Source organism: Mustela nigripes, chromosome 1, assembly GCF_022355385.1.
Source record: "Mustela nigripes isolate SB6536 chromosome 1, MUSNIG.SB6536, whole genome shotgun sequence".
Taxonomy (NCBI): domain Eukaryota; kingdom Metazoa; phylum Chordata; class Mammalia; order Carnivora; family Mustelidae; genus Mustela; species Mustela nigripes.
The window spans coordinates 8,540,740-8,565,472 of record NC_081557.1 but is presented as its reverse complement, the minus strand read 5'-3'; the positions used below and the strand labels follow the sequence as shown (position 1 = coordinate 8,565,472).

Genomic DNA, 24,733 nt, shown 5'->3' with positions numbered 1-24,733 from the left:
GCACTGGCAATGGGAATGGAAAGAGGGGATTTAAGTCAGGGATCTCCAACTGACATATGTGCAGATTTGTAAATAATGCCCCTAAGTGATATGAACTGGTGGGGACAGTGGCAAACTAGGCCGCTTTTTAGACCAGTTGGTTGTCGCCTTGCTAAAATAGTGTCTCTGGGGGTGCCTGGTGGCTCAGTGGGTTAAAGCCTCTGCCTTTGGCTCAGGTCATGATTCTCAGGGTCCTGGGATGGAGCCCCGCATTGGGCTCTCTGCTCAGCAGGGAGCCTGCTTCCTCCTCTCTCTCTGCCTGCCTCTCTGCCTACTTGTGATCTCTCTGTCAAATAAATAAATAAAATCTTTAAAATAGTGTCTCTGTGTGAAAAATCTAACCAAGAGGATCCAAAAATCCAGAACTGTTTATTAATTTGTCCATTTTATTATTTTTTTAATAAAAATAATTTTTTATTTTATCCGGCGCCCATGAGTAGGATTTTTGAAACAGAATTGGGGAGATTTTGTGTATGTCAAGGGGAGACTGAAGTTTGGTGGAAATAACGCAAGTTTCATTATCCACGGAATAAACACTGATTTTTTTTTCCTATGGATAAGAAAGGAGATTGTTCTGGAAATGAAGAATGTAGTAGTCACATGAAATGAAACTCTGTGTGTGTGTGTGTGTGTGTGTGTGTGTGTGTAAACACATTTACTTGGCCAGGATCAAAAGGCTTGGGTGTCAAGTAATGAGAAATGGGAACAATGAGATGAAACAATTAGCGGAGGGTGTTAATGTTGTTATATTAACATCCAGGGCTCGTGGGTGGCTCAGTTGGTTAAGGCTCTGACTTCAGCTCCAGCCATGGTCTCACCGTCAGATGTGGAGCCCTGCCTCCAGCTGCCCGCTCAGTGGGGAGTGTGCTAGAGGTTCTCCGATTCTCTGCCTCTCCCTTTGTCCCTCCCTGCCCCGTGCTCTCTCTCAAATAAATAAACAAATCTTAGAAAAATATTAATATCCATTAACTGTTCCCATGGAACCCGGGGAAGGTAGTATAGTAAGTGCTTTATGTGAAGTATTACCTCAGTTGGAAAATAATTTTGGGGTGCTTGGGGGGCTCAGTCAGTAGAGCGTGCGGTTGGGGGGTTGTGAATTCAAGCCCCACTTTGGGTGTGGAAACTACTTGGAAACAACGACAACAAAAATCTCATCCCTGGTGTACAGGTAAGAAAACTGGGGCACCTGGGTGGCTCAGTGGGTTAAAGCCTCTGCCTTCGGCTCAGGTCATGATCCCAGAGTCCTGGGATCGAGCCCCGCATCGAGCCCCGCATCAGGCTCTCTGCTCAGCAGGGAGCCTGCTTCCTCTTCTCTCTCTCTCTCTCCCTCTCTGCACCTACTTGTGATCTCTCTCTGTCAAATAAATAAAACCTTTAGAAAAAAATGAGAAAACGGAGTATTAGATCGTTACTCACCCAGGGACACAGAGCTACTGTGGTTGAGCTGTGATTCAAACCTGGTCTCTACTTTTGACCCTGTTAAAATTTTTTTGCCTTTTTCCAAAAATTGGAGAGAGGCCAAAGTGATTGCTCAGCGTCCTTCTGATGCTGTAAAGTGAGCCAACACATCTTCGGGGTTATCTGATTTTCTAGGGAGTGTGTCCTTTTTTTCGACTTCCTATTTGCTCTTGATTTGGTTATTTTATAATTCTGTGATATCCTTGTGTGACATTAGCCAGTTTTATTTTTTTATTAGCCAGTTTTATATCTACTTATGAACAAATTCATATCAGCATTCTTGACTGATGGATTTGAAAATACTCCTTTCCTAGAATTCTCCTTTGAACCAGTCTTAAATCTTATTTGTTCTCTCATTAGTAGGTTGCATAAAATCTTTCTTTTTAAAAGGTTTTATTTATTCATTTAACAGAGAGAGAGTGAGTGAGTGAGTGCATATGCAGGGAGAGAAGCAGAGGGAGACAGAGAAGCAGGATCTCTGCAGAGCAGAGAGCCTGATCCAGGGCTCCATCCCAGGACCAACTGCTTAACCAACTGAGCCACCCAGGCACACCTTTCCTGTGGTTTTTACAACAAATTTTATCTGGCTCCCTGGATCTGGTTTCCTCCCTTTTAATCAATCCATTCTCTACCTTATAGCAGGGAGATCTTTCCAAATAAAACATTTGTGGTCAAGTCTCACTTCTCGGCTCATAATCCTTCAGTACCCTTTCATAGTCTTTAGGCTAAAGACCAGGCCATCAATATAGCTGTCAAGACCCTTGCTTTCCTTGCCAGTTTCTTTCTTTTCTTTTTTTTTTAAACCTCCTGTTCTCTCCCCAAGCCTGATTCCACCCTGCCGCCCATTGTAACTCTTTCAGGTTCAAGATCATGCCTGTGGAAATCATCGTTATATTCTTGTTGCCTGGAAGAATGCAAGACACTAAGAAGGACTCAATATTTTAGTTAATCTCCGTAAATTTCGAATGACCTTTTTCCAGCTCCAATTCATTGCGCTACCGGTGGAATGAGCTCCTTGCTTAGGGGTCCGGCGAGTTCGCTCAGGGAGCAACCCTGCCCCCAGGTGGCTACGAGAGGTACTGCCTCCCTAAAGGGAGGAAGAGGTTATGCAAGTAACCACGGCTCTGCTAGGAATCGGCAGACCCGCCCGCAACCTCAGTGGAGAAACAATCAAAGTTTGAAACCAGAATTATCTGGATTGTGGTGAAGCATGACCTTGGGAAGCAATAGCCTGGTTTCAGGGAGATGAGGATGTTGAAAAGTATAACGACGGGCTCGAGTGCGGTGTTTGTCGACCCGAGGGAGGAAGGTTTGGGATGATGGAGGGTTGATACCGGTATTAGCGATTCTCGGCCTTTTGGCTAAGATCAATGTGGTATCTGTTCTTACCAGTTTAACATCTGATGCGTCCTCTATCTGAGAACAATGTATTCCACTGATTTTGGGAGTGGGAGCTGGAATGGGAGCTTGCTGTGTGTACTCCACGCATCATTTCCCTGGTCCCTGGGTGTTGAACAGGGTTGATGTACTTGGAGTTAGATGAACTTCACATCAGGTGTCCCGCCTGGGAAGAAGAGCTACCACAGTGGGAAGGACAAAGAGAAATCTCTGAAACTGCCCTTTGCTTCCCATTCTCTTCTTAACCCCTTGCACTCTGGCTCCGGTACTGGCCCCTCCACCAAGGCCACTACTGATCTTACTCACTTCATCCCAGAAGATACTTTCATCTTTTATTTAAAAAATAATAATAAAATATTTTTAAAAGATTTTATTTATTGGAGAGAGTGAGAAAGTGAGAGACAGAACATGGGCAGAGGGGAGGGTCAGAAGGAGAGGGAGAAGTAGATGTCTTGCAGAGCAGGGAACCCAATGCGGGGCTTGATCCCAGGAGCCTGGAATCATGACCTGAGCCGAAGTCAGACATTTAACCGACTGATCCACCCAGACACCCCCTGCCCCCTTTTAAAGTAATCTCCACACCCAACGTGGGACTGGAACTCAGGACCCCAAGACCAAGAGTCACATGGCTCACCATGGCAGCAGTCAGGTGCTCCAATACGTTGTGCCTCTTGGCCTCTCAGTAGCATTTGACCCTGTTGACCTGCCTTTCTTTTCTTTTTCTTTCTTTTTTTTTTTTAAGATTTTATTTATTTATTTTACAGAGAGAGATTACAAGTAGGCAGAGAGGCAGAGAGAGAGAGGAGGAAGCAGGCTCCCTGCCGAGCAGAGAGCCCGATGTGGGACTCGATCCCAGCACCCTGAGATCATGACCTGAGCCGAAGGCAGTGGCTTAACCCACTGAGCCACCCAGGTGCCCTTGACCTGCCTTTCTTCCTGAAGTTGCTCTCCATCCTTGCTTTCTGATACCCGGCACTCTCCTGGGTCTCCTCTTGCTTCTTGGCCATTTTTCACGCTCTATCCCTACACGTTCTTCAGGGTTCTGCCCCAGTCCACTTGTTTTCTCACTCACTATGCTCTGCCTAGACCAACTTACTCAGAATCTTAGCCTCATTTACCATATACATATGCTGCCATGTCCCCAACATCGTCTCAACCCAGGATCTCCTGACTGCACACTTTTGTATCTAACGGTCTGCCGGACATCTTCACTGGGATGGCCCATAACCTGTTCAGCTTGTCCAAAACTGAATTCATCATCTTTTCCTACAAATCTGTTCCTTCTCCAATGGGCCCTCTCTTGCTCAGTGGTCTAAACCAGGTGTGGTCATTATCTCCAGTGCTGATAAACTGTAAGTGGTCTCCGGTCAAAGACTTCCAGGAACGTATTTGTATTGGAGCAACATGAGTTTATTGCTTGTTACAGGGAGGAGGAACACATACCATGGGAAACCACAGGGTGTCTCAGTAGGAGGCTGTTAGAACTTATTTTAGGATCTGGGCTTGTGTTAGGTGTTTGGGGGGAGGGTTTAAACAAGTGAGGCTTTACTTTGGATTCATTGCTTTTGGGAAGTGGCATCGTTTATTATTGGGTATCTTTTTTTTTTTAAAAGGATTTTATTTATTTATTTGACAGAGAGATCACAAGTAGGCAGAGAGGCAGGCAGAGAGAGAGGGAGAAGCAGATTCCCTGCCAAGCAGAGAGCCCGATGCGGGGCTCGATCCCAGGATTACAAGACCATGACCCAAGCTAAAGGCAGAGGCTTAACCCACTGAGCCACCCAGGCGCCCCATTATTCAGTATCTGAATAAGTCTTATCTAGAAGGAGGGAAGACAGTGGTCAGATGAGGCTAACCTATGATTGGTAAAGAAACAACAGTCACTCATATTAGCAGGATAGGGAGCTGCTTGGACTTTTGTGATTTGGGCAGTGTTCATGTTTTTTCTGTGTTCAGATGTTATTATATAGAATGGGCTTCTTTTGATTTGACCCATCATGATCAGAGTGGCCTTGTCTTATGTTGATATTCTGAAATTATGTTCAACAGGAGAACACCAAGGCCTTGGTGTAAGTGCCAGGCCAGCTTCTAGATATCAGCAGCTGCTTTTCTCCTTGTCAGTACCCTAGCTTAAGCCATTCTCCCCAGGATTTCTGCTGCAGATTTCCAACCTGGTTTCCTGGGTCTGACTTTACCTCCTGCTCCTTCTTCTCTCTCTCCTTCTTCTTCTTCTAGTTTATTTTTAAGTAATCTCCAACCAACAGGGGGCTTGAACTCACAACCCCCAAATCCAGAGTCCTATGCTCTACTGACTGAGCCAGCCAGGAACCCCTGACTTTACCCCCTTCTAATCCATTCTCCATATTATAGCTGGGGTAGTCTTTTTCTCTCTCCTCCCTCCTGCCCTCCCTCCTTTCCATCCATCCTTCCTTCCTAAGATTTTTTATTTGAAGAGAGAGCTCAAAGGGAGAGAGGAGAGGCAAACTCCCCGCTGAGCAGAGAGCCCAACACAGGGTTTGATCCCAGGACCCTGAGACCGTGACCTGAGCCAAAGGCAAATGCTTAACTGATTGAGCCACCCAGGCACCCCAAGAATGATCCTTTTTTTTTTCTTTCTAAAAATATTTTATTTATCTATTTGAGAGAGAGAGAGAGAGAGCATGAGCAGGGGAGAGGGCCAGGGGAAGAAGGAGAAGCAGACTCGCTGCTGAGCAAGGAGCCAGACATGGGGCTCTATCCCAGCACCCTAGGATCATGACCTGAGCTGAAAGCAGACGCTCCACCCACCAAGCCAATCAGGTGCCCAGAGTGATCTTTTTTCTTTCCTTCCTTCTTTCTTTTTCTTTTTTTTTTTTTTTAAGATTTTATTTATTTATTTAACAGAGAAAGAGAGAGATCACAAGTAGGCAGAGAGGCAGGCAGAGAGAGAGGGAGAAGCAGGCTCCCTGCTGAGCAGAGAGCATGATGCGGGTCTTAATCCCAGGACCCCGAGATCATGACCTGAGCTGAAGGCAGAGGCTTAACCCACTGAGCCACCCAGGCACCCCATTTTTTCAGTTTTAATGTCACTACTGCATTCCTTTCCTTGTGCTCCTTGACCCATTAACCACGTCCCCGAGGGCAGAAATCGCATCTGTATGATTTATTTTATAGAACAAGGCATCTGTTTTGTAGAACAAGGCATGACACTGGAATTCACTGAACGCCTGCGCTGTGCTTTGAAGTAAGCTTCTGAAGAGGTTGTTAGGAGAAATAGTCAACTGTAGACAGCTTCCTCGCCAAGGGCAGCTCTTGAGATGGAAGCAGTGTCTGCCTCCTCCTGGCAGCAAGAGGCACTGCCTCCGTTAGCGGAGAAGGGGCAGGCAAAGGAGCAGCGCTCTGCTGGGAGCTGGAACAAGGGCATTGACCTCTGGGAAAAATTCAATTTGAGAACAGAATGTCTCAATTCTGCCAGTGGGAAGGTCTCCCAGGGAAGGGTTAGACTGGTTTTTGGAAGAGTTGCGATGTGGAATTTTATCAGGGACAGCTTTAAGCCTGCTTTTATTGCCTTGAGTGAAAATTTGGGAAGCAAGGTCTGATGGGAAACTTAATTGTAGGTTGTTTTGTTTTTTTTGGTCCAAGATCATGAATAGCATGTGTTCTTATCATTTAATGTTTTGTAAATCCTCTACCTGAGGGTATTTTATGAAGTGGATTTTTGGAACAGGGAGATTGAGGGGAGGCTGGCTCCGTCCGTTCCACAGACCAATCTGAGAGCACAGTACCTCCGTGAATGGTATGGGTCTCCCTTTCGGGATAGCAGTCAGTTAAAATGCAGCCTGTCGGTACTCCATAGTGTCTTCTGGTTTTTGAAATAAAAAATTCAAGGTGAACCTGCTGTCTCCCCTCTGCCTTTCATGCTTTATTTGTGATGCACATTTTGTCTTTTCTGCCCTGGTTCTTTAAGATTTAGTCATTTGTAGTATTCTATTGAGAAATTTTCTACAAATTATTTTGTCCCCTGGTGATAGGCATTTTTTCAGATGACCAAATATTTGATGCTTTAACCAATGCTGCGTGAGATCTTTTTGTATGTTGCTTTGTGGACATGTCTGAGAGTTTCTCTGGGCTGTGAATCTAGAAGTGACATTTCTGGATAATAGCAAGGGTACTTTCAGTTGTATAGACTGTTGCAAACTGCCCACATATCCTGAATTGCAATTCTCTGCTATTCCTGCATAATCCCGTCCTTGCTGGCAAAATAACTGATAGTTTATTTTGAAGGTTAACAGTTGTTAGTATAAATGGCAACTTAAAAAACTTGGGGGGGGGGTACCTGGGAGGCTCAGTTGTTAGGTGTTTGCCTTCAACTCAAGTTATGATCAAGCTCCCTTCTCAGTGGAAGTCTGCTTCTCCCTCTCCTACTCCCCCTGCTTGTGTTCCCTCTCTCACTGTGTTTCTCCCTGTCAAATAAATAAAATTTAAAAATCTCAAAAAAATTTTTTTTCTAGTTGTTTGCTCCTGGCATGCAGAACAATTGTTTTGTGTCTAGTTTTCTTTTTCTTTTTTAAAAATTTATTTGACAGACAGAGATCACAAGTAGGCAGAGAGGCAGGCAGAGAGAGGAAGGAAAGCAGGCTCCCTGCTGAGCAGAGAGTCCAATGCGGGTCTCCATCCCAGGACCCTGGGATCATGACCTTAGCTGAAGGCAGAGGCTTTAACCAACTGAGCCACGCAGGCGCCCCTTGTGTCTGGTTTTTATTGAACTCTTCTTCTAGTAATTTGTGGATTCAATTTGATTTTTCTTTTTTTAAAATATTTTATCTTTTAAGTAATCTTTCACACAACATGGGGCTTGAACCTACAACCCCGAGATCAAGAGTTTCTTGCTCTACTGACTGAGATAGCCAGGCACCCCTCAACTTGATTTTTCTGTACAGAATTTTCTGTAAGTAAGTAGAGAAAAACATTTAAGTGTCAATTTTTCTTGCAAATTGAATGTTAGTGGGTGCCTGGGTGGCTCAGTTGGATGGGCATCTGGCTTTGGCTCATGTCATGATCCTAGTGTCCTGGGATCAAGCCCCTGCATCGGGCTCCCTGCAGTGGGGAGCCTGCTTCTTCCTCTCCCACTCCCCCTGCTTGTGTTCTTTCTCTCTGTCAAATAGATAAATAAAATCTTTTTGAAAAATTGAATGTTAATTACTTATAAAAGTGTTTTGTAAATTACTGGTAGTAAACTAAATGTGAGACCTGAAACCATAAAAAACTTGTAAGAGAACACAGACAGTAAGGTCTCTGACATCGGCCATAGCAACATTTCTTCTAGATAAGTCTCCTTAGACAAGGGAAATAAAAGCAGAAATAAACTACTGAGACCTCATCAAAATTAAAAGCTTCTATGCAGAAATGAAGGAAACAGTCAACAGAACTAAAAGGCAACCAACTGAGTGGGAGAAGAAATTTGCAAATGACATATCCAAAAAGGATTAGTATCCAAAATACATAAAGAACTTTACAAATTAACACCCCCAAAAACAAATAATTCAGTTAAAAATGGGCAGAAGATACAAACAGACATTTCTCCAAAGAAGACATTCAGATGGCCAACAGACACACGAAAAGATGCTCAGCATGACTCATCATGAGAGAAATGCAAATCAAAACTACAATGAGATACCCCTCACACCTGTCAGAGTGGCGGAAATCAGTAACAGAAGAAACAGCAAGTGTGGAAAGAAAAGGAACCCTCTTGCACTCTCAGGGGGGAATGGAAACTGATGGAGTCACTATGGAAAACATCATGGAGGTTCTGAAATTACCCTACAATCCAATTGCAGTGCTGGGTATTTACCCCTTGCCCCAACCATAAAAAAACTCTAATTCAGAGGGCTAGATGGAGCCCTAGGTTTATAGCAGCATTATTTACAGTAGCCAAATTATGGAAGCAGTTCAAGTGTCCATCGACAGATGAATGGATAAAGGAGATGTGGTCTGTACACACAATGGAATATTATTCAGGCATAAAAAAAGAATGAGGGGCGCCTGGGTGGCTCAGTGGATTAAAGCCTCTGCCTTCGGCTCGGGTCATGACTCCCAGGGTCCTGGGATCGAGCCCCGCATCGGGCTCTCTGCTCCGCAGGGAGCCTGCTTCCCCCTCTCTCTCTGCCTGCCTCTCTGCCTACTTGTGATCTCTGTCTGTCAAATAAATAAATAAAATCTTAAAAAAAAAAAAGAATGAAATCTTGCCACTTGCAACATTGTGGATGGAGCTACAGAGTATTATGCCAAGGGAAATAACTCAGAGAAAGACAAATACCATACGATTTTTTTTTTTTTTTTAAGATTTTAATTTGTTGGGCGCCTGGGTGGCTCAGTGGGTTAAGCCTCTGCTTTTGGTTCAGGTCATGATCTCAGAGTCCTGGGATCGAGGCCTGCATTGGGCTCTCTGCTCAGCAGGGAGCCTGCTCTCCCCGCCCCGCCCCCCCACTGCCTCTCTGCCTACTTGTGATCTGTCAAATAAATAAATAAAATCTTTAAAAAAAAAAAAAGACTTATTTATTTGAGAGAGAGAATGTGACTGTTGTGGGGGGGGGACAAAGGGAGAGCAAGAAGCAGGCTCCCCACTGAGCAGGAAGCCTGATGTGTGGCTAGATCCTGGGACCCTGAGATCTTGACCTGAGCCTAAGTCAGATGCTTAATCAACTGAGCCACCCAGGTGCTCCAGACAGATACCAGAGGATTTCATTCATATGTGGAATTTAAGAAACAAGACAGATGAGCAAAGGGGGAAAAAACAGAGACAAACCAAGAAAACTCTTTTTTTTTTTTTTAAATTTTTATTTATTTATTTGACAGACAGAGATTACAAGTAAGCAGAGAGAGAGGAGGAAGCAGGCTCCCTGCTGAGCAGAGAGCCCGATGTGGGGCTCGATCCCAGGGCGCTGGGATCATGACCTGAGCCGAAGGCAGAGGCCTTAACCCACTGAGCCACCCAGGCGCCCCAAACCAAGAAAACTCTTAACTCTAGAGAACAAGCTGGTGGTTACCAGAGGGGAGGAAGATGGGGGAATGGGTGAAACAGGGGATGGCGATTGAGGAGTGCCCTTGTCTTTTTTTTTTTTTTTTAAGATTTTATTTATTTATTTGACAGACAGAGAGAGCACAAGCAGAGGGGAGGGATAGAGCCAGAGGAAGAAAGCAGGCTCCCCACTGAGCAGGAAGCCTGATGCAGGACTTGATCCCATTTTTTTTTAGTATATGTGCTGCTGAAGCGAGCACAGGACTTGATCCCAGAACCCTGGGATCATGACCTGAGTCAAAGGCAGGCACTTAACTACTGAGCCACCCAGGGGTCCAAGGACTGCCCTTGTCTGGTGAGCACTGGGCGATGCATGGAAGTGTTAAATCACTATATCATACAACTGAAACTAATATAACACTGTATGTTGGCTATATTGGAATTAAAAAAAATATTGGTACTACTGTTTTAAAGAAACTGGCTAATCAGTTCTAATGCTGCTTTCTAATTAGAGGATGAAAGGGAATCTTTGTTCTCAACTTGCTAGAAGATCCATTTCCTTTAACTTTTTTTTTTTAAGACTTATTTATTTATTTGACACAGAGAGAGACAGTGAGAGAGGGAACACAAGCAGGGGGAGTGGGAGAGGGAGAAGCAGGCTTCCCGCTGAGCAGGGGGAGCCCGATGTGGGACTCGATCCCAGGATGCTGGGATCATGACCTGAGCTGAAGGCAGACGCTTAACAACAGAGCCACCCAGGTACCCCTCCAATTTCCTTTCTAACTAACGCTCTTTTTTTTTTTTTTTTAAAGATTTTATTTATTATGTGACAGAGAGAGAGCGAAAGAGGGAATACAAGCAGGGAGAGTGGGAGAGGGAGAAACAGGCTTCCTGCCAAGCAGGGAACCTAATGCGGGGCTGGATCCTGGGACCCTGGGATCATGACCTGAGCCGAGCAGATACTTGATGACTGAGCCCCCCAGGAGTCCCACTAATGCACTCTAAACTGGGCCAGAAGCAGTAACTGTTTAACCAGCAGTTCCTCATAAAATCCCAACATAACGACTGGTATTTGAACCATAAAACTTGGAATTTTATGAGGAGAGAAAAGTTAACTACCGCATACCAAGAACAGTTTCAATTGATAGCACTAATAGAATCATCGATTAGATAGTAATCAAAAGTGTCTGTGTGTGTTTAAAGATTTTATTTATTTACTTGACAGAGAGAGACAGTGAGAGAGGGACACAAGCAGGGGGAGTGGGAGAAGGAGAAGCAGGCTTCCTGCTGAGCGGGGAACTCAGTGGAGGGCTCAATCCCAGGACCCTGGGATCATGCCCTGAGCTGAAGGCAGACGCTTAACGACTGAGCCACCCAGGCTCTCTGTTCTTTCTCATTAAAACCTCTTGCTTAGGGGCGCCTGGGTGGCTCAGTTGGTTAAAGCCTCTGCCTTCGGGCAGAGTCCTGGGATCGAGCCCCACATCGGGCTCTCTGCTCTGCGGGGAGCCTGCTTCCTCCTCTCTCTTCCTGCCTCTCTGCCTAGTTGTGATTTCTCTCTGTCAAATAAATAAAATATTAAAAAAAAAAACCCTCTTGCTTAAACCAAATGAGTGGGACACTTTTTCTGGCTACTCTGGAATCTGTGCTCCCCAAGTTGCAATTTTGGGACACCAATTTCACCTCCTTTTCTTGGTTGACATGACTACGATCTGTTTTCTGTTCAGAATATTGACACCACAGAATATGAGTTTCCACACCAAACAACTTTCTAATTCTGTGCCCCACACTGGAAGGCTTACCACTTCATTTGACTTGACATTAACCATCCTTGGTTTGCATAGACCCCACAGGTTAAGGGCTGAGTCCTACAAGAGTGCCCGCCGGCTACAGCAGACACCGATCTCAAGTTGTGGGTCCCAGGTTACCCACACTTCTGAGTTGGCTATAAATCGGGGTTCTTACAAGCCCCTCCTCAGGTCTGAATTTGCTGTAACAGCTCACAGAACTCAGGGAAACACTTTACTTACTAGTACCAATTTATTATAAAGGATGCTATAAAGGAAACAAATGAACAGTCAGATGAAGAGGTACATAGGGTGACTTTGGAAGGATTCCAAGCACAGGATCTTCTGATCCTGTGGACATGGGATGTGTCAACTTCCCTGTCCATGTTCATTAACCCGGAAGTTCTCCAAGCCCAATCGATTAGGGTTTTTGCAAAGGTTCCATGACGCAGGCATGATCATTGGCCTTTGGTGATCAACTCCATCTCCAGCCCCCTCCCCTTGCTGGAAGGTGGGCGATGGGACTGTCCTGCCTCTGTTTTTCTAGTGGGCAGTCCCCACCCCGAAGCTATCACCAAGATTGGCCTCCTTGGAAGGAAAGACTTTCTTATCACCCAGGAATTCCAAGGGATTTAGGAATTCAGTGTTAGGAACTAGGGACAAAAGCCATGTTTGTGTACTCTGTCTCTCTCTCTCTCTCTCTCTCTGCTTTTATCATATCGCAGTTAGCCATTTATAAAAAAGACAAGATTGGCCTTTCTACCTTATACCATAAATAAAGATCAATTAAAGATGGATTAAAGACTTAAATGTCAAAAACGAAACCTTACATTTTTGCATGGAAAGTGTTGATGAAAATCTTCCAGACCTTAAAGTAAAGAAAGACTTTTTTAGAGAAAAAAATTTTTTTTGTTTATTTTTTAGTCATCTCTATACCCAACATGGGGATCTAACTTACAACCCCGAGACCAAGAGTTGCATGCTCTCCTGACTGACCCAGCCAGGGGCCCCAAGAAAGATTTTTAAAATAAGTCACCAAAAATAAAAACATGAAAGAAAACATCGATATGTTTTTTTTTCCCCCAAATCCAGATAACCTACCAAGACCAACAACAATTTTATGGTTAACTTTTGTTTATCAAAAGGTGCCTGAGTGCCCAGATCTTGGTTTTTAATACCTTTCTCCAATAAAAGAAACCAGGGCTCCTTGGAGAAGTGGCTGATTGTGGGGCTGGGGCTCTGGTGTACAAAGAAGATGAGCCCAGACCATTCTGTAGAGCCAGCACATAAGGAAGTGCTCAAAACAAGTGTGTCTGAGGGAGAGACAGGGGGACGGGGGAAGAGAAGTGTATTAAAGGAGCCAACCCGACAGAGCTCACAGTGGCCAAAGATGGAAAAATTTGAAGGAAGACCCCAATAATATAGTATTGAATTCTAAACCAAAGTATAAAATAAATATCCATGAGTCCGTACTGACATAAAGAAATGACTAGATAAATAAAGGAGACGAGACAAATCTCCTGTACAGAAAATCCCACGTAATTCATGTAGATAGCGCCCCCTTGCCCACTCCACGGAGGGGGAGCTTAACTCCACGCCTTGACTGTGGCTGTACTTAGTAATCTTCTTCCAAAGAACGTGATGAAAGAAAAAATTTTTTTTAAAGATTTTATTTATTGGGGCGCCTAGGTGGCTCAATTGATTAAAAATGGCTGCCTTTGGCTCAAGTCATGATCCCAGGGTCCTGGGATCGAGCCCCGCATCGGGCTCTCTGCTCAGCAGGGAGCCTTCTTCCCTCTGCCTGCCTCTCTGCCTACCTGTTTTCTGTCTGTCAAATAAATAAATAAAATATTTTTTTAAAAGATTTTATTTATTTGTTTGACAGAGAGAGATCACAAGTAGGCAGAGCAGCAGGCAGAGAGAGAGGGGAAGCAGGCTCCCTGCTGAGCAGAGAGTCCGATGACTTGAGCCGAAGGCAGAGACGTTAACCCACTGAGCAACCCAGATGCCCCATAAATAAATAAAATATTTTTAAAAAGAATAAACTTAAAAAAATAAGATCTTATTTATTTATTTGAGAGAGAGAGAGAACAAGCCGTGGGGAGGGGCGGAGGGAGAGGGAGAGAAGCAGACTCATGTCTGAGCAGGAAGCCTGATGTGGGGCTCGATCCTAGCACCTGGACATCATGCCCTTAGCTGAAGGCATATGCTTCACGCAGGCACCTGACAGTAGAAAGTTCTGAAAGTCACAAGGGATGGGAAAATGATGTCACCCACCAGCATTGTGGGACTAGGATGGTAGAAGGGTGTGATGTTGGAGGGCTTCAGTCGGTTAAAGCTGAGTGAATCTCTTATTACCATTTTGCCTCTGGCATGAGATCAGTATTGTCTCTGATCAGATAGATACCTGATGTCTTCTATCCAAGAATAATATGTTAAAAATGCTTCTTTGTCTCTTCTGTAAATTGATCTGCTAGATCTCTGATGTTTCTCTCTTTTGATACTTGGTTGCATTAGAGAGAAAGGCTCCCAGCAGTGTTGTTCATTTGTCTGATTTACTTGAGTGCCAGATACTTTTCAGATGGTGTATCTATTTCTCTTCTAACAGGTGGCTTTAGTTGTATTTCCTTTACTCTTTCTGGCTTTTATCCCCCCTCCTTCTCTGCTTTCATTTCCACAGTGCTTTAACTTCCAAATGCTCAGGGCCTTACCTTCAGCCATGACCCAGTTTTCAAATGTCTGAACTCCCCAAAGCTAATGGATATTTTATTTAACTTACTTTTTTTTTTTGGCATTGGGATTTAAAAAAAAAATTTTTTTTTTAAGATTTTATTTATTTATTTGACAGACAGAGATCATAAGTAGGCAGAGAGGCAGGCAGAGAGAGAGAGAGGGAAGCAGGCTCCCTGCTGAGCAGAGAGCCCGATGCGGGACTCGATCCCAGGACCCTGAGATCATGACCTGAGCTGAAGGCAGCGGCTTAACCCATTGAGACACCCAGGTGCCCCCCCCCAATTTTTTTTTTTATTAACATATAATGTAGGGGCACCTGGGTGACTCAATGGGTTAAGCCTCTGCCTTCAGCTCAGGTCATGATCTCAGGGTCCTGGGATCAAGCCCCGAATCAGGCTCTCTGCTCAGCGGGGAGCCTGCTTCCCCCTCTCTCTCCGTCTGCCTCTCTGCCTACTTGTGATCTCTCTCTTTCTCTGTCAAATAATAAATAAACTATTAAAAAAACCCATATAATGTATTATTTGCCCCAGGGGTTACCTTACTTTTTTTAAAAAAAGATTTTACTTACTTACTTACTTACTTACTTAGAAAGAGAGAGAGAGAGGGAGAGAGGATAAGCAGGGGGAGGGGTGGAGGGAGAGGGAGAAGCAGACCCCCTGCTGAGCAGGGGGCTGGATGTGGGGCTCCATCCCAGGACCCTGAGCTGAAGGCAGACACTTCCAGCTGAGCCACCCAGGTGCTCCAGTGACTATTTCAGAAACAGAGCCTGGACGCTTTGTTTCTGGGTCTTTGGAATAATGCCTTGGGTTTTGGCAAAGTTGTAGAGTCTATTGGACAGACAGTCTCCTAGAGAATTTTAAACTGTCCTTCCACCTTGCTCTGACTTTGGAAATCCTTTTTGTATTTTGGCTCAGATCAAGTATAGTTGGCCCTTGAACAACACGGGGCAGTATCACATAGCTTATATGCAGATTAAAAAAAGTTTCCCTTTCTTTTCATTTCCTGAATCACGTTTTCTTTTCTCCAGTTTCATTGTAAGAATACAGGATATAATGCATATACCCTACAAAATATGTGTTAACCGTTTACATTATTGGAGGGTTATTAGTGGTTAAGTTTTGGGGGAGTCAAAAGTTCCATGTAGGGTTTTGGCTGCGCCACTAATTCCTGCATTGTTCAAGGATCAACTGCCATCCTCATTTGCTGGCAAGCACGTGACATGAATTTTTGCAACGGGGGGTTAGAAAGGAATTCTCTCTGTACACTTGGCCCTCTGTATTTCAGGGCCCAACCCCCTGTCGGCCCGCCTGAGTGTAAAGTGCTGAAAACACATGGCCTCATGGGGCCTCTGGACCTTCGGACCCCTTTTATCTCCGCCTTGTTCCAGCCTTCTCTTGAAGGCTTAATTCTTCTTGACAAATGATCTACTCTGCACTCCTACGTAGATATTAAAATTTTATATGTATCAAAAGACACTGAAGGATCCGAGTCTCCCGAGCCACCTTCTGCCCTCTTTCTCTCCATTCCTTCCCTTAGATCTATTACTTCACTTTGGTTGAACAAGCTATGGTTTGTTTTTCCTTCCTTCCCTCTCTTCTTTCTTCCTTCCCTCTTTACTTTTAAAGATTTTATTTTTTAAGTAATCACTACACCCATTCTGGGGCTCAAACTCACAACCCGGAGAGCGAGAGTCACGAGCTCCAAGGACTGAGCCAGCCAGGCGCCCCTGTTTTGCTTGCTTATGATAGCATACAGTGTTATTCACGTGTTCTTTCACTTCTCCCCATTTATCTTCGTCTGCTGCTTTTGTTGTTTCTAAGAAGGGAAATATTTGGGTTTGACTGGTGTAATTCATCCCCGCATTTTCCAAACACCTGTGACGCGCCTACTTAAGCTACTTCTGTAAGTAGGCAGGGCCGTGGACATAGCACAAGGCCCCTGCCGCTTGTCCACAAGTGCGGACACTCAGAAAAGGAAATGTAATAAACAAACAGGGTATGTGTTGTAGCAGAGGTGGATGGAAAAAGAATTCTGTTGGAGAAGTTGAGAAAAACCGTCATCTGAGCTAGGTCTTGAATGAGCAGGAGCTTCTTGAGGTTGAGCAGAAGGGAAGGACACAGAATGGCAGGTGCCGAGATGCAGACGACTGACCCAGCTGGGCATGCTGTGGGACTGGCAGGTGTTCGAAGGCTGATGTCGCTGCGTGGCTAGTCCCCGTGGAAGGTGTGTGGGGAGGTGATAAACTTGGGGAGGTCAGTGGCGAGCTTCTTCACTGCACACAGAAGGAGTTAGCTTCTTCTGTCTGGAAGCATGGCGGGGGTTGGTGTGAGTGAGATGGTATGTTCCCAGAGATGTTATGTTGGACTGTCTTAAGCTTCTGACCCCAGCTCTCAACCTTGAGCTTTCACCCTGGAAATAAAGTCTGTTCAGCGCCTCTGGCTGGCACTTATCTGCCATGCCCAGGGCACCTTGGACTTACTATCATAGTTGCGCACTCCTCTGACATCCACCCTATACCCCCTGGCCTGCCTCCCTCTAGTTCTGGCTTTCCTAGGTGGGGGTGGGCTGTGGCATGCAGAACGGGAAAGGCAGAAGATGAGCCTTTCCACACCTTTGGCTCTCCTCTGGACCCCCTTTCTGTCTGCTGTTTCTTCAGATCTTGGCTTCTGCTTTCTTCCAAATACACAGCTATCTTGGCTTCCAGCCCAGGTGGAGAGGGAGAAAGAACTTGTTTCCTTCAGCTCTTTTCTGAAAATAACCCGGCTGGCACTGGTCAGGAACAATAAGTTCCCGGCGTCTGGGCCCCGTGCTGTTGATGTCCCGCAGTCCCTGTTACGAACCTGTTTTTTTTTTTTCTTGCTGTGAACCTTGTCTCTATCCCACTTCCCCTCCATCCCAGGATCTCCGTGGAGGGAGGTTAGATGATTTTCAAGGCCTCCAAGGTTTAGAACAGTGAAGTGATGGGGGCGCGGGGGCGGGTGGGTCAGGGAACCCCGGGCACCCTGGGGAGATCGGGCTCCTCTGTGGGAGGCCCTGCAAAGTGGGGAAAAGGCGGTCTGTTGTAGGAAAATGGTGGATGTCTCTAACTGAGGCCCAACCTTGGAATGTTTGCTACAGGCCCGAGCTTGCCCAGCAGGCGCCCAAGGCTCTTCTGGATGTCGGATTCCTCGCCGCCCGACATCCTGGAGCCAGAAACTGGGGGTGGGGTAGGGTAAAACCGAGAGTGTCAGCTTCAACTCTCCTGTCCGAACAGATTCGTCTTAAAACATCATGAAGATCGGGTTAGAGTTCCTTTGGTCAAGTTAATAAAAACGCATTGTGGTGGGCGCCGAATAGTTGCAACGTGATGAACTGTCTGAACTGGACTCAAGATGAGTCTTGAAGGACGAGGAAGCCCTGCGGGGAAGCGGAGGTCTAGCGCCAAGTCCCAGAAGCTGGAGGAGACGCAGCAAGATCGGGGAAAGAGGGGAGCTCCGTGCCGCCGGCTCAGAGAGCGCCAGAGGCCATGCGAAGTGGGAACCACCACGCGGTGGCCTGAGCCCCAGGCCAGGGGCAGACGGAGGACCGCGTCCGGGTGCGCCCCCGCTTTCGGAGTGGGAGGGGAGGGGCCGGTCCCCCCGTGGCTCTGGACTGTCCCTCCAGGTCCCCTTCGCGGGGCGGGACAAATCAGACTCCGCCCACCGAAAAGCGGCTCAGCTCTCTGGGCTTTGGTCTGGAAGGAGCCGTAGGGGCCCAGAAAGAGCGATCGGGGCCGTTCCTCTTTAAGGGGCGGGCGGGGGCGGGGCTCCCCGGTCTCTTCCCGGAGGCTGCGCCCATTCCCGGGCAGACGCGGACGCAGTAGCCGAAGCTTGTGCGGGGCTCGCTGGTACCCGGAGCCGGTGCCGAAGCCGTGGTGAGGCCGGGAAGGTAGGGACAGGAGTCCAGCCACCACTTGACCGCAGGCTGCATCGTGTCGCCGGTTCCGCGGGCACCATGAGCCAGGACACAGAGGTGGACCTGAAGGAGGTGGAGCTGAACGAGCTGGAGCCCGAGAAGCAGCCGATGAACGCGCCGTCCGGGGCGGCCACGGCGGCGGTCGTGGCGGGCGGCGCAGAGAAGAACGGTCTGGTGAAGATCAAGGTGGCCGACGACGAGGCGGAGGCGGCGGCCGCGGCCAAGTTCACCGGCCTGTCCAAAGAGGAGCTGCTGAAGGTGGCGGGCAGCCCCGGCTGGGTGCGCACGCGCTGGGCGCTGCTGGTGCTCTTCTGGCTCGGCTGGCTCGGCATGCTCGCGGGCGCCGTGGTCATCATCGTGCAGGCCCCGCGCTGCCGCAAGCTGCCGGCGCAGAGCTGGTGGCACAAGGGCGCCCTCTACCGCATCGGCGACCTTCAGGCCTTCCAGGGCCCCGAGGGGGGCGACCTCGCCGGTGAGCTCCGTGCGCGGCGGGTTAAACCCGGAGTCCTGACCCCCTCCCTCCCCGCCCCGGAGTCGTCCCGCACCTTCCTCCCTCTCTTGGAGGAAAGCCGCCCTCACTCCCTCTTGGCGCGGGGTGTGGGTACCTGACTCAGCGGCTTCCCTTCCCCTGCGGCTCCGGAAGCCGGGCGCTGACGTTTCTCAAGTAATGTGCCGGGCATCTTACATCAGCACCCCTGGGTCTTGTGATCGAAGCGCACGCCCGACCCCACACTGAATTCCCGGGAGAGGGGAGAATAGGGCGGATCAGGGGCCTCCCGGAGGGGCTTCACCTCAACCCTGCTTCCCGGTTTCAGGCCTGAAGGAACGTCTCGATTACCTGAGCACCCTGAAGGTGAAGGGCTTTGTGCTGGGCCCAATTCACAAGAACCAGAAGGATGACCTCGCGGGGACCAACTTGGAACAGATCGACCCCACTTTTGGCTCCAAGGAAGATTTTGACAGTCTCTTGCAGTCGGCCAAGAAAAAGAGTGGGTGTCCTGGAGTTGCCTGGGAAGCAGCTGAGAAGGGCTTGGCCTTCTGGCCATAGGAAGGACAGATTAGGAATTTTATTGGGTTCAAAAACTGACTGGGTCTGAGTTTTCCTAAGGCAGGTACGCGGGAAGTTTCTTAGGCTTTAGCCTAAAATTGTCCTGTGGTTCGGAGACATAATTGCTTTGTGTCCAGCCCTTTTACTTCTTGGCTTCAGTGCCCTTGTTTGCAAAATGTAGGCTTTTTCTGATTCACTGGTTTATTTTTATTTTAAGTAGGCTCCATTGCCCAGTGTGGGACTTGAGCTCATGACCCTGAGATCAAGACTCACATGCTTTACTGACTGAGCCAGCCAGGCGCCCCTAATTCAGTGGCTTTTAAACTTTCAGAGGAGCGGATCCTTTTGAGAAAAATAGCCACATGAAATCAAAGGGTACACTTTGGGGGTGGGGAGCCCAGGGCCCCATAACTCAGCCTTCTCCGCTACAGTGTGTGCCTGCTGCCCTAGAAGATCTTAAGGCTGGGTTCAGATCTAAGCATGTGTGCCACATGATACATACCGAATAGTCTGCCGGCTTGTGTTTGTTGATTTCTAACTTTTCCCTCGCCCCAGAGTCTTTCTCATGACTCCGGTTTTCTCCATTGTTCCAGGCATCCGGGTCATTCTGGACCTCACTCCCAACTACCGGGGCCAGAACTCGTGGTTCCTCCCCACAGAGATTAACTCTGTGGCCGCCAAGATGAAGGTGAGTGTGTTGATGCTGCCGGCAGGGGCAAACTGGATGTTGGGGCTGTGTTGAGCCTCCTGGCAAGCCCTGTAAACGGAACCTGGCTCCAGCTGAGGGGACCCTGGGTCCTTGGAGCCAAACTGGCGCACTCCTCCCGCAGGCAGGATGGGTGGCCAACAGCGCACCCCCCCCCCTTTTGCTTGTTCCTTTTCTGACCAGTGATTTTTCTTGTTTCCTTGACTCTGATGGTAACAGTGCCAGGAAAGGAATTTCTCAGATGTCAATCTGGGTTTGATTTTTCTTCCTTTTGGGAGAGGAAGCCCTTTCTCTGTGGGACTCCTGTTCTGTCTGGTTTCCCAGCTCTTGTTTGATGTGTTCTGGAGCAGAGCCCAGACTGAGCTTGTACGTGTCTGGGTCTGTGCCATGTGTTCTGTATGCGTTCTGAATTTCTCTGTGACCACACAGGGACCCTATCATCTCTTGTCTGTAAATGGAGAAGCTAAGGTTCAGAGGGGCTTGCTGTGTTTAGGGTTGGAGGTCCTAGATAGTCTCATTTCTGTGATCTGCCTTCCCTGAGTGAAGGTATAGGTGCAAAGACTGCCCAGCAGGCTGGGAATGGGACTTTGTCGTCTGAGCTCCTGGTGCCTGGGTTCTAGGACACTGACCAGGTCAGCAGGGGTGGAGTAAAAATGGACCAGACCCTGACCCTTTGTTGGCCCCTGTGACTCTGAGTTAGAATTCTTTACTCCTAGCATTTCCATAGGACCCTTGGTCATCCAGTTCAGCCCTTGCTAATTGCTGGAAGATGCTTTAAGAGTTATTGATGGAGGGGAGGGTGCGGGTGCACCTGGCTGGCTCAGTCAGGAGTGATTCTTGATCTCAGGGTGACTCTTGATCTCAGGGTCATGAGTTTGAGCCCCACGTTGGTGGTGATAGAGTTTACTCTAAAAAAACCCAAACTCTTAAAAGTTATTAATGCAGGGATGTTTTTAGATGGTAAATGGTACGGCGTGAGGTGTGGTAGCTTCAGATGAAAAGAGAGGCAGTAAAAAAAAATGAAAATGGAGGTGAGAGGAGAGAGCACAGGGCCGGGGGCTGTGGAGCTGGGGGCCCCGTGTTCTACATTGACCTGTTGCCTGGAATTCAGGCCTGGGCCTGTGCTGCAGAGCTGACTCCACTTTTCAGTGGAGACTTTCACTTTTAGACTGCCCCAGGGCTGTGCTTTGAATTATGCTCTTTCATCCTTGGCCTTGCTCTGACCTGCTGTCTTCCTTCTACCCTTCCCAGGCCTCAGGACGCTGGCAGAGGAGTAAGGACACTTGTGGGATCTTGGCTAGCATTTCGGGTCCCGTGTCCGCTGCTCTCGGACTGTGGTCTTGGGCATGCTTCCTTGCTGCTCTGGGAGTGTTGCCTCATTTCTGACCTGAGCATATAAGCATTCCGCACATTCTAAGGGTTAAATGAAGTTACGTTTACGAACGTACTTTTTCTCTTGGGCTTTTTCCTATAGGTGTCCAAAGGTGAACCTGTGCAATTGGCCCTGGGGAGGAACAGAGAAGTGAAATGCCGCAGCGTTAAGAATCAGTCATAGTTCAGAAGCGGGTGGGGTGGGGGTTAGGGACGAAGGCTAAACCTTTATGATAGAGGTGGTTAAGTGAGGCTGGTCAAGGCAAGTGACTCTCCCAAGGTCAAGGGGACGTGCATCCTGGACAGGGTTTGACGTGGGTGGAATTTTTTTTTTAAAGATTTTGTTTATTTGACAGAGATCACAAATAGGCAGAGAGGCAGGCAGAGAGAGAGGGGTAAGCAGGCTCCCCGCTGAGCAGAGAGCCCGATGTGGGGCTCGATCCCAGGGCTCTGAGATCATGACCTGAGCTCACAGCAGAGGCTTAACCCACTGAGCCACCCAGGCGCCCCACATGGGGTGAATTTTGTAAGCCTTTGTCAGAGTATCAATACCTTTTCCCTGTTCTTTTGCCCCCTTCCCTGTAGGATGCTCTGAGTTTTTGGCTGCAGGCCGGTGTGGATGGGTTCCAGGTTCGGGACGTGGAGAGTCTGGAGGTGAGTCCCTTTCCATGTGAGAGGCAGAGCCTGGGTGAGAGCAGAGGGACTCTCGAGGGTTTGGTAGCATTCCCTTGTCCTTGACTTGGCTTTTTCTCCTCCAGGATGCACCTTTGTTCCTGGCTGAGTGGCAGAACATGACCAAGAGCTTCAGTGAAGATAGGTGAGGGCTAGACCTCTCCCGCCGGCTCTGCTGCATTCTGAGATGCTCCCGTTGAGGGCTAGGCCCCGGGACGAGGACTTCCCAGTCCAAAGAACCTTCTCCACCTTCATTCTTTTCTTGCTCTTTACCAACCTGGCCCCCCACCCCTGCTCTGTGCAGGCTGCTGATTGCCGGGACCGAGTCCTCTGACCTTCGGCAGATCCTGAGCCTGCTCGGGTCCACCAAGGACCTGTTGTTGACGAGCTCATACCTGTCAAGCTCTGGTTCCAGTGGGGAGCGCATGGAATTCTTGGTCACCCAGTATCTGAACGCCACTGAGGATCACTGGTGCAGCTGGAGCGTGAGTACCATGGTGTGGGGGGGAGGAGGCGCCAGCTGGTGGGCAGGGGTGGGGGCGCTCGGGGAGGCAGAGGCGGGCTTTGGGGTTCACCTCCGTGCGTCCATTCCCGCAGCTGTCCCAGACAGGGTTCCTGGCTTCCCTCGTGCCGGCTCACCTCCGCCGTCTCTACCAGCTGCTGCTGTTCACCCTGCCCGGCACCCCGGTTTTCAACTACGGAGATGAGATTGGCCTGGAGGCAGCTGCCCTTCCTGGCCAGGTACGGCTTGCCGCCTACCCCCCCGCACGCTGTGGGGAGGTTGTGTGGGTGGCAGCAAGCAGACGGGTGCCTTGTCTGAAACCGAGTCTGATCCCCGGTTAGTCCCCTGATCGGTTGCTGTGCGGCCTCGGCAGGTCATTTCCCTGCCGTCGCCTTGATCATCTCTTCTGGGATATTGCGCTTCTTGTAGGATTCAGTGAGAGCCTATTTTAAGATGCGGTGGCTGAGCTGACCCCCGCTGGGTATTCGGATGGGAGCCAGCCCTTGCCTGACCCCTCATTCGTTCATTCGTTCTCGCATTCACGGGACTCTGTGCCCTCCAGCAACTCCTGGTTCAGGAGAGGGCCCAGAGGAGTCCGAGAAATGCAGGGCAGCCCTTGCTGTGGTCGGGGTAAGGGCACGAAGGCGCTGGCTTACCTTTAGCCATAGGCTTGGAGGTTGGTACCCCGGCTGATGTGCATGGAGCTGCTGTCTGGTTACTCCGCGGTTTTCTGGGGTCACTGCTCTGTGCCCCCCGCAGAGGATACAGCAGTGCACAGGAGAGCTGCAGGTGGTGAAGTTAGATAATAAAACAGAATGAAGGTGCCCGGTACTGCTCAGTGCTGTGCAAGAGAGAGCAGGGCCGGGGGCCTGGAGGACAGGGATGGGGGACGTTTTCTGTCGAGGGGCCATAGAAGATCCGGTGGGGCAGCAGAGCAGAGGCCGGAGGGCTGTGAGGGAGCTGGCTATGGCCGTCTGGGAAAAGAGCCCTCAAGGGTAGAGCCCTGTGTGGGCAGCGACCCGAGGCACGAGCCTGCCTTGCTTGTCCAGTCGAAGTCAGGCCACGGTCGGGCCACACTCGGGGACGGTGTGGGACAAGGAGAGGGAGGAGAAGGGAGAGCGGGCCCAGGCCTTTTCCAAGTCCTGTTTTCTCTGCTCAGCCTGCGAAGGCTCCATTCATGCTCTGGGATGAGTCCAGCTTCCCCAACACCTCAGGACTCGGAAGTACCAACATGAGTGTACAGGTAAGGGTTTTGGGTGGGCCAGGCCTGCTCAGCAGAGGGTGGGCAGGTGGCTTCTAGAAGCTTGCGCCGAGGGGCGTCCTTCATCTTTTCCTGCTCTCCGTGGTCCTTTGCAGAGCCAGAGTGAAGACCACGGTTCCCTCCTCTCCCTGTTCCGGAGGCTGAGCGACCAACGGGGCAAGGAGCGCTCTCTGCTGCACGGAGACTTCCACGTGCTGTCCTCCCCTGAGCCTGACCTCTTCGCCTACATCCGCCACTGGGACCAGAACGAGCGCTTCCTGGTGGTGCTCAACTTCGGGGGTGTGGGCCACACTGCCATGTTGGGGGCCTCTGGTGTGCCGGCCAGCGCCAGCCTGCCGGCCAGTGTCAACCTGCTGCTCAGCACCGATGTGGGCCGTGAGGAGGGCGTGTCTCTGGAATTGGAGCACCTGAACCTGAAGCCGTATGAAGGGCTGTTGCTCCGCTTCCCTTACGTGGCCTGACAGGACCCCCCTCCCCTCACCTGGGCCCTTCAGATCCTGGTTTCTTTTCCTGCTTTTTTTTTACTGTTACAGATTACAGATGAAACCCCAGATTAAAGTGTGTTCTGGCTTCAAATAAAAGCCACTCCCATCTGGTGAGGTCTTGCCTTCTCTCCACTTCTCTGTCGGGGCAGGGGCACCCCTCCCTGCTCCCCCTCCCCCTCCTTCCTTCCCCTCTGCCCCCATCCCCCCAGACCTGCCCATCCTGATCAGAGCCAGAGAGTTTCGTGCATCTGCTCTAGCCCAGGGAGGGAGGGGCCTTTCAAGCTCACAACAACATGGGGTCCGGGCTAGGACTAGCATCGGGCCGGGGGCCTCTCCTGGAGGTCTT

General features: G+C 48.9%; 1 protein-coding gene and 2 non-coding genes across 3 annotated transcripts; all 3 read left to right on the top strand.

Annotated features, from left to right (window-relative positions):
• Nucleotides 1-2,838: 2,838 nt before the first annotated feature.
• On the top strand, nucleotides 2,839-3,031 carry LOC132008511 (U2 spliceosomal RNA). Its single transcript, XR_009401653.1, has one exon. It is a non-coding gene; the product is annotated as a U2 spliceosomal RNA (small nuclear RNA).
• Nucleotides 3,032-6,497: 3,466 nt separating this feature from the next.
• LOC132008572 (U2 spliceosomal RNA) lies at nucleotides 6,498-6,681 on the top strand. The gene has a single exon (XR_009401668.1). It is a non-coding gene; the product is annotated as a U2 spliceosomal RNA (small nuclear RNA).
• An 11,526-nt stretch (nucleotides 6,682-18,207) lies between these two features.
• Nucleotides 18,208-24,501, top strand: SLC3A2 (solute carrier family 3 member 2). Its single transcript, XM_059403517.1, has 9 exons — nucleotides 18,208-18,814; nucleotides 19,158-19,331; nucleotides 19,984-20,078; nucleotides 22,053-22,121; nucleotides 22,226-22,284; nucleotides 22,444-22,624; nucleotides 22,737-22,880; nucleotides 23,801-23,884; nucleotides 23,998-24,501. Exons 1-9 carry the CDS (start codon nucleotides 18,382-18,384, stop codon nucleotides 24,361-24,363), a joined length of 1,605 nt encoding a protein of 534 aa, XP_059259500.1. The 5' UTR covers nucleotides 18,208-18,381; the 3' UTR covers nucleotides 24,364-24,501.
• Nucleotides 24,502-24,733: the final 232 nt, after the last annotated feature.

What these genes read in the sequence shown, in the direction of transcription:
- SLC3A2 (XM_059403517.1), top strand. Translation starts at nt 18,382, where the DNA reads ATGAGCCAGGACACAGAGGTGGACCTGAAGGAGGTGGAGCTGAACGAG. An exon ending in CGAGGGGGGCGACCTCGCCG is followed by an intron (nt 18,815 to 19,157) that starts GTGAGCTCCGTG and finishes TCCCGGTTTCAG; the next exon opens with GCCTGAAGGAACGTCTCGAT. An exon ending in GGGACGTGGAGAGTCTGGAG is followed by an intron (nt 22,122 to 22,225) that starts GTGAGTCCCTTT and finishes TTTCTCCTCCAG; the next exon opens with GATGCACCTTTGTTCCTGGC.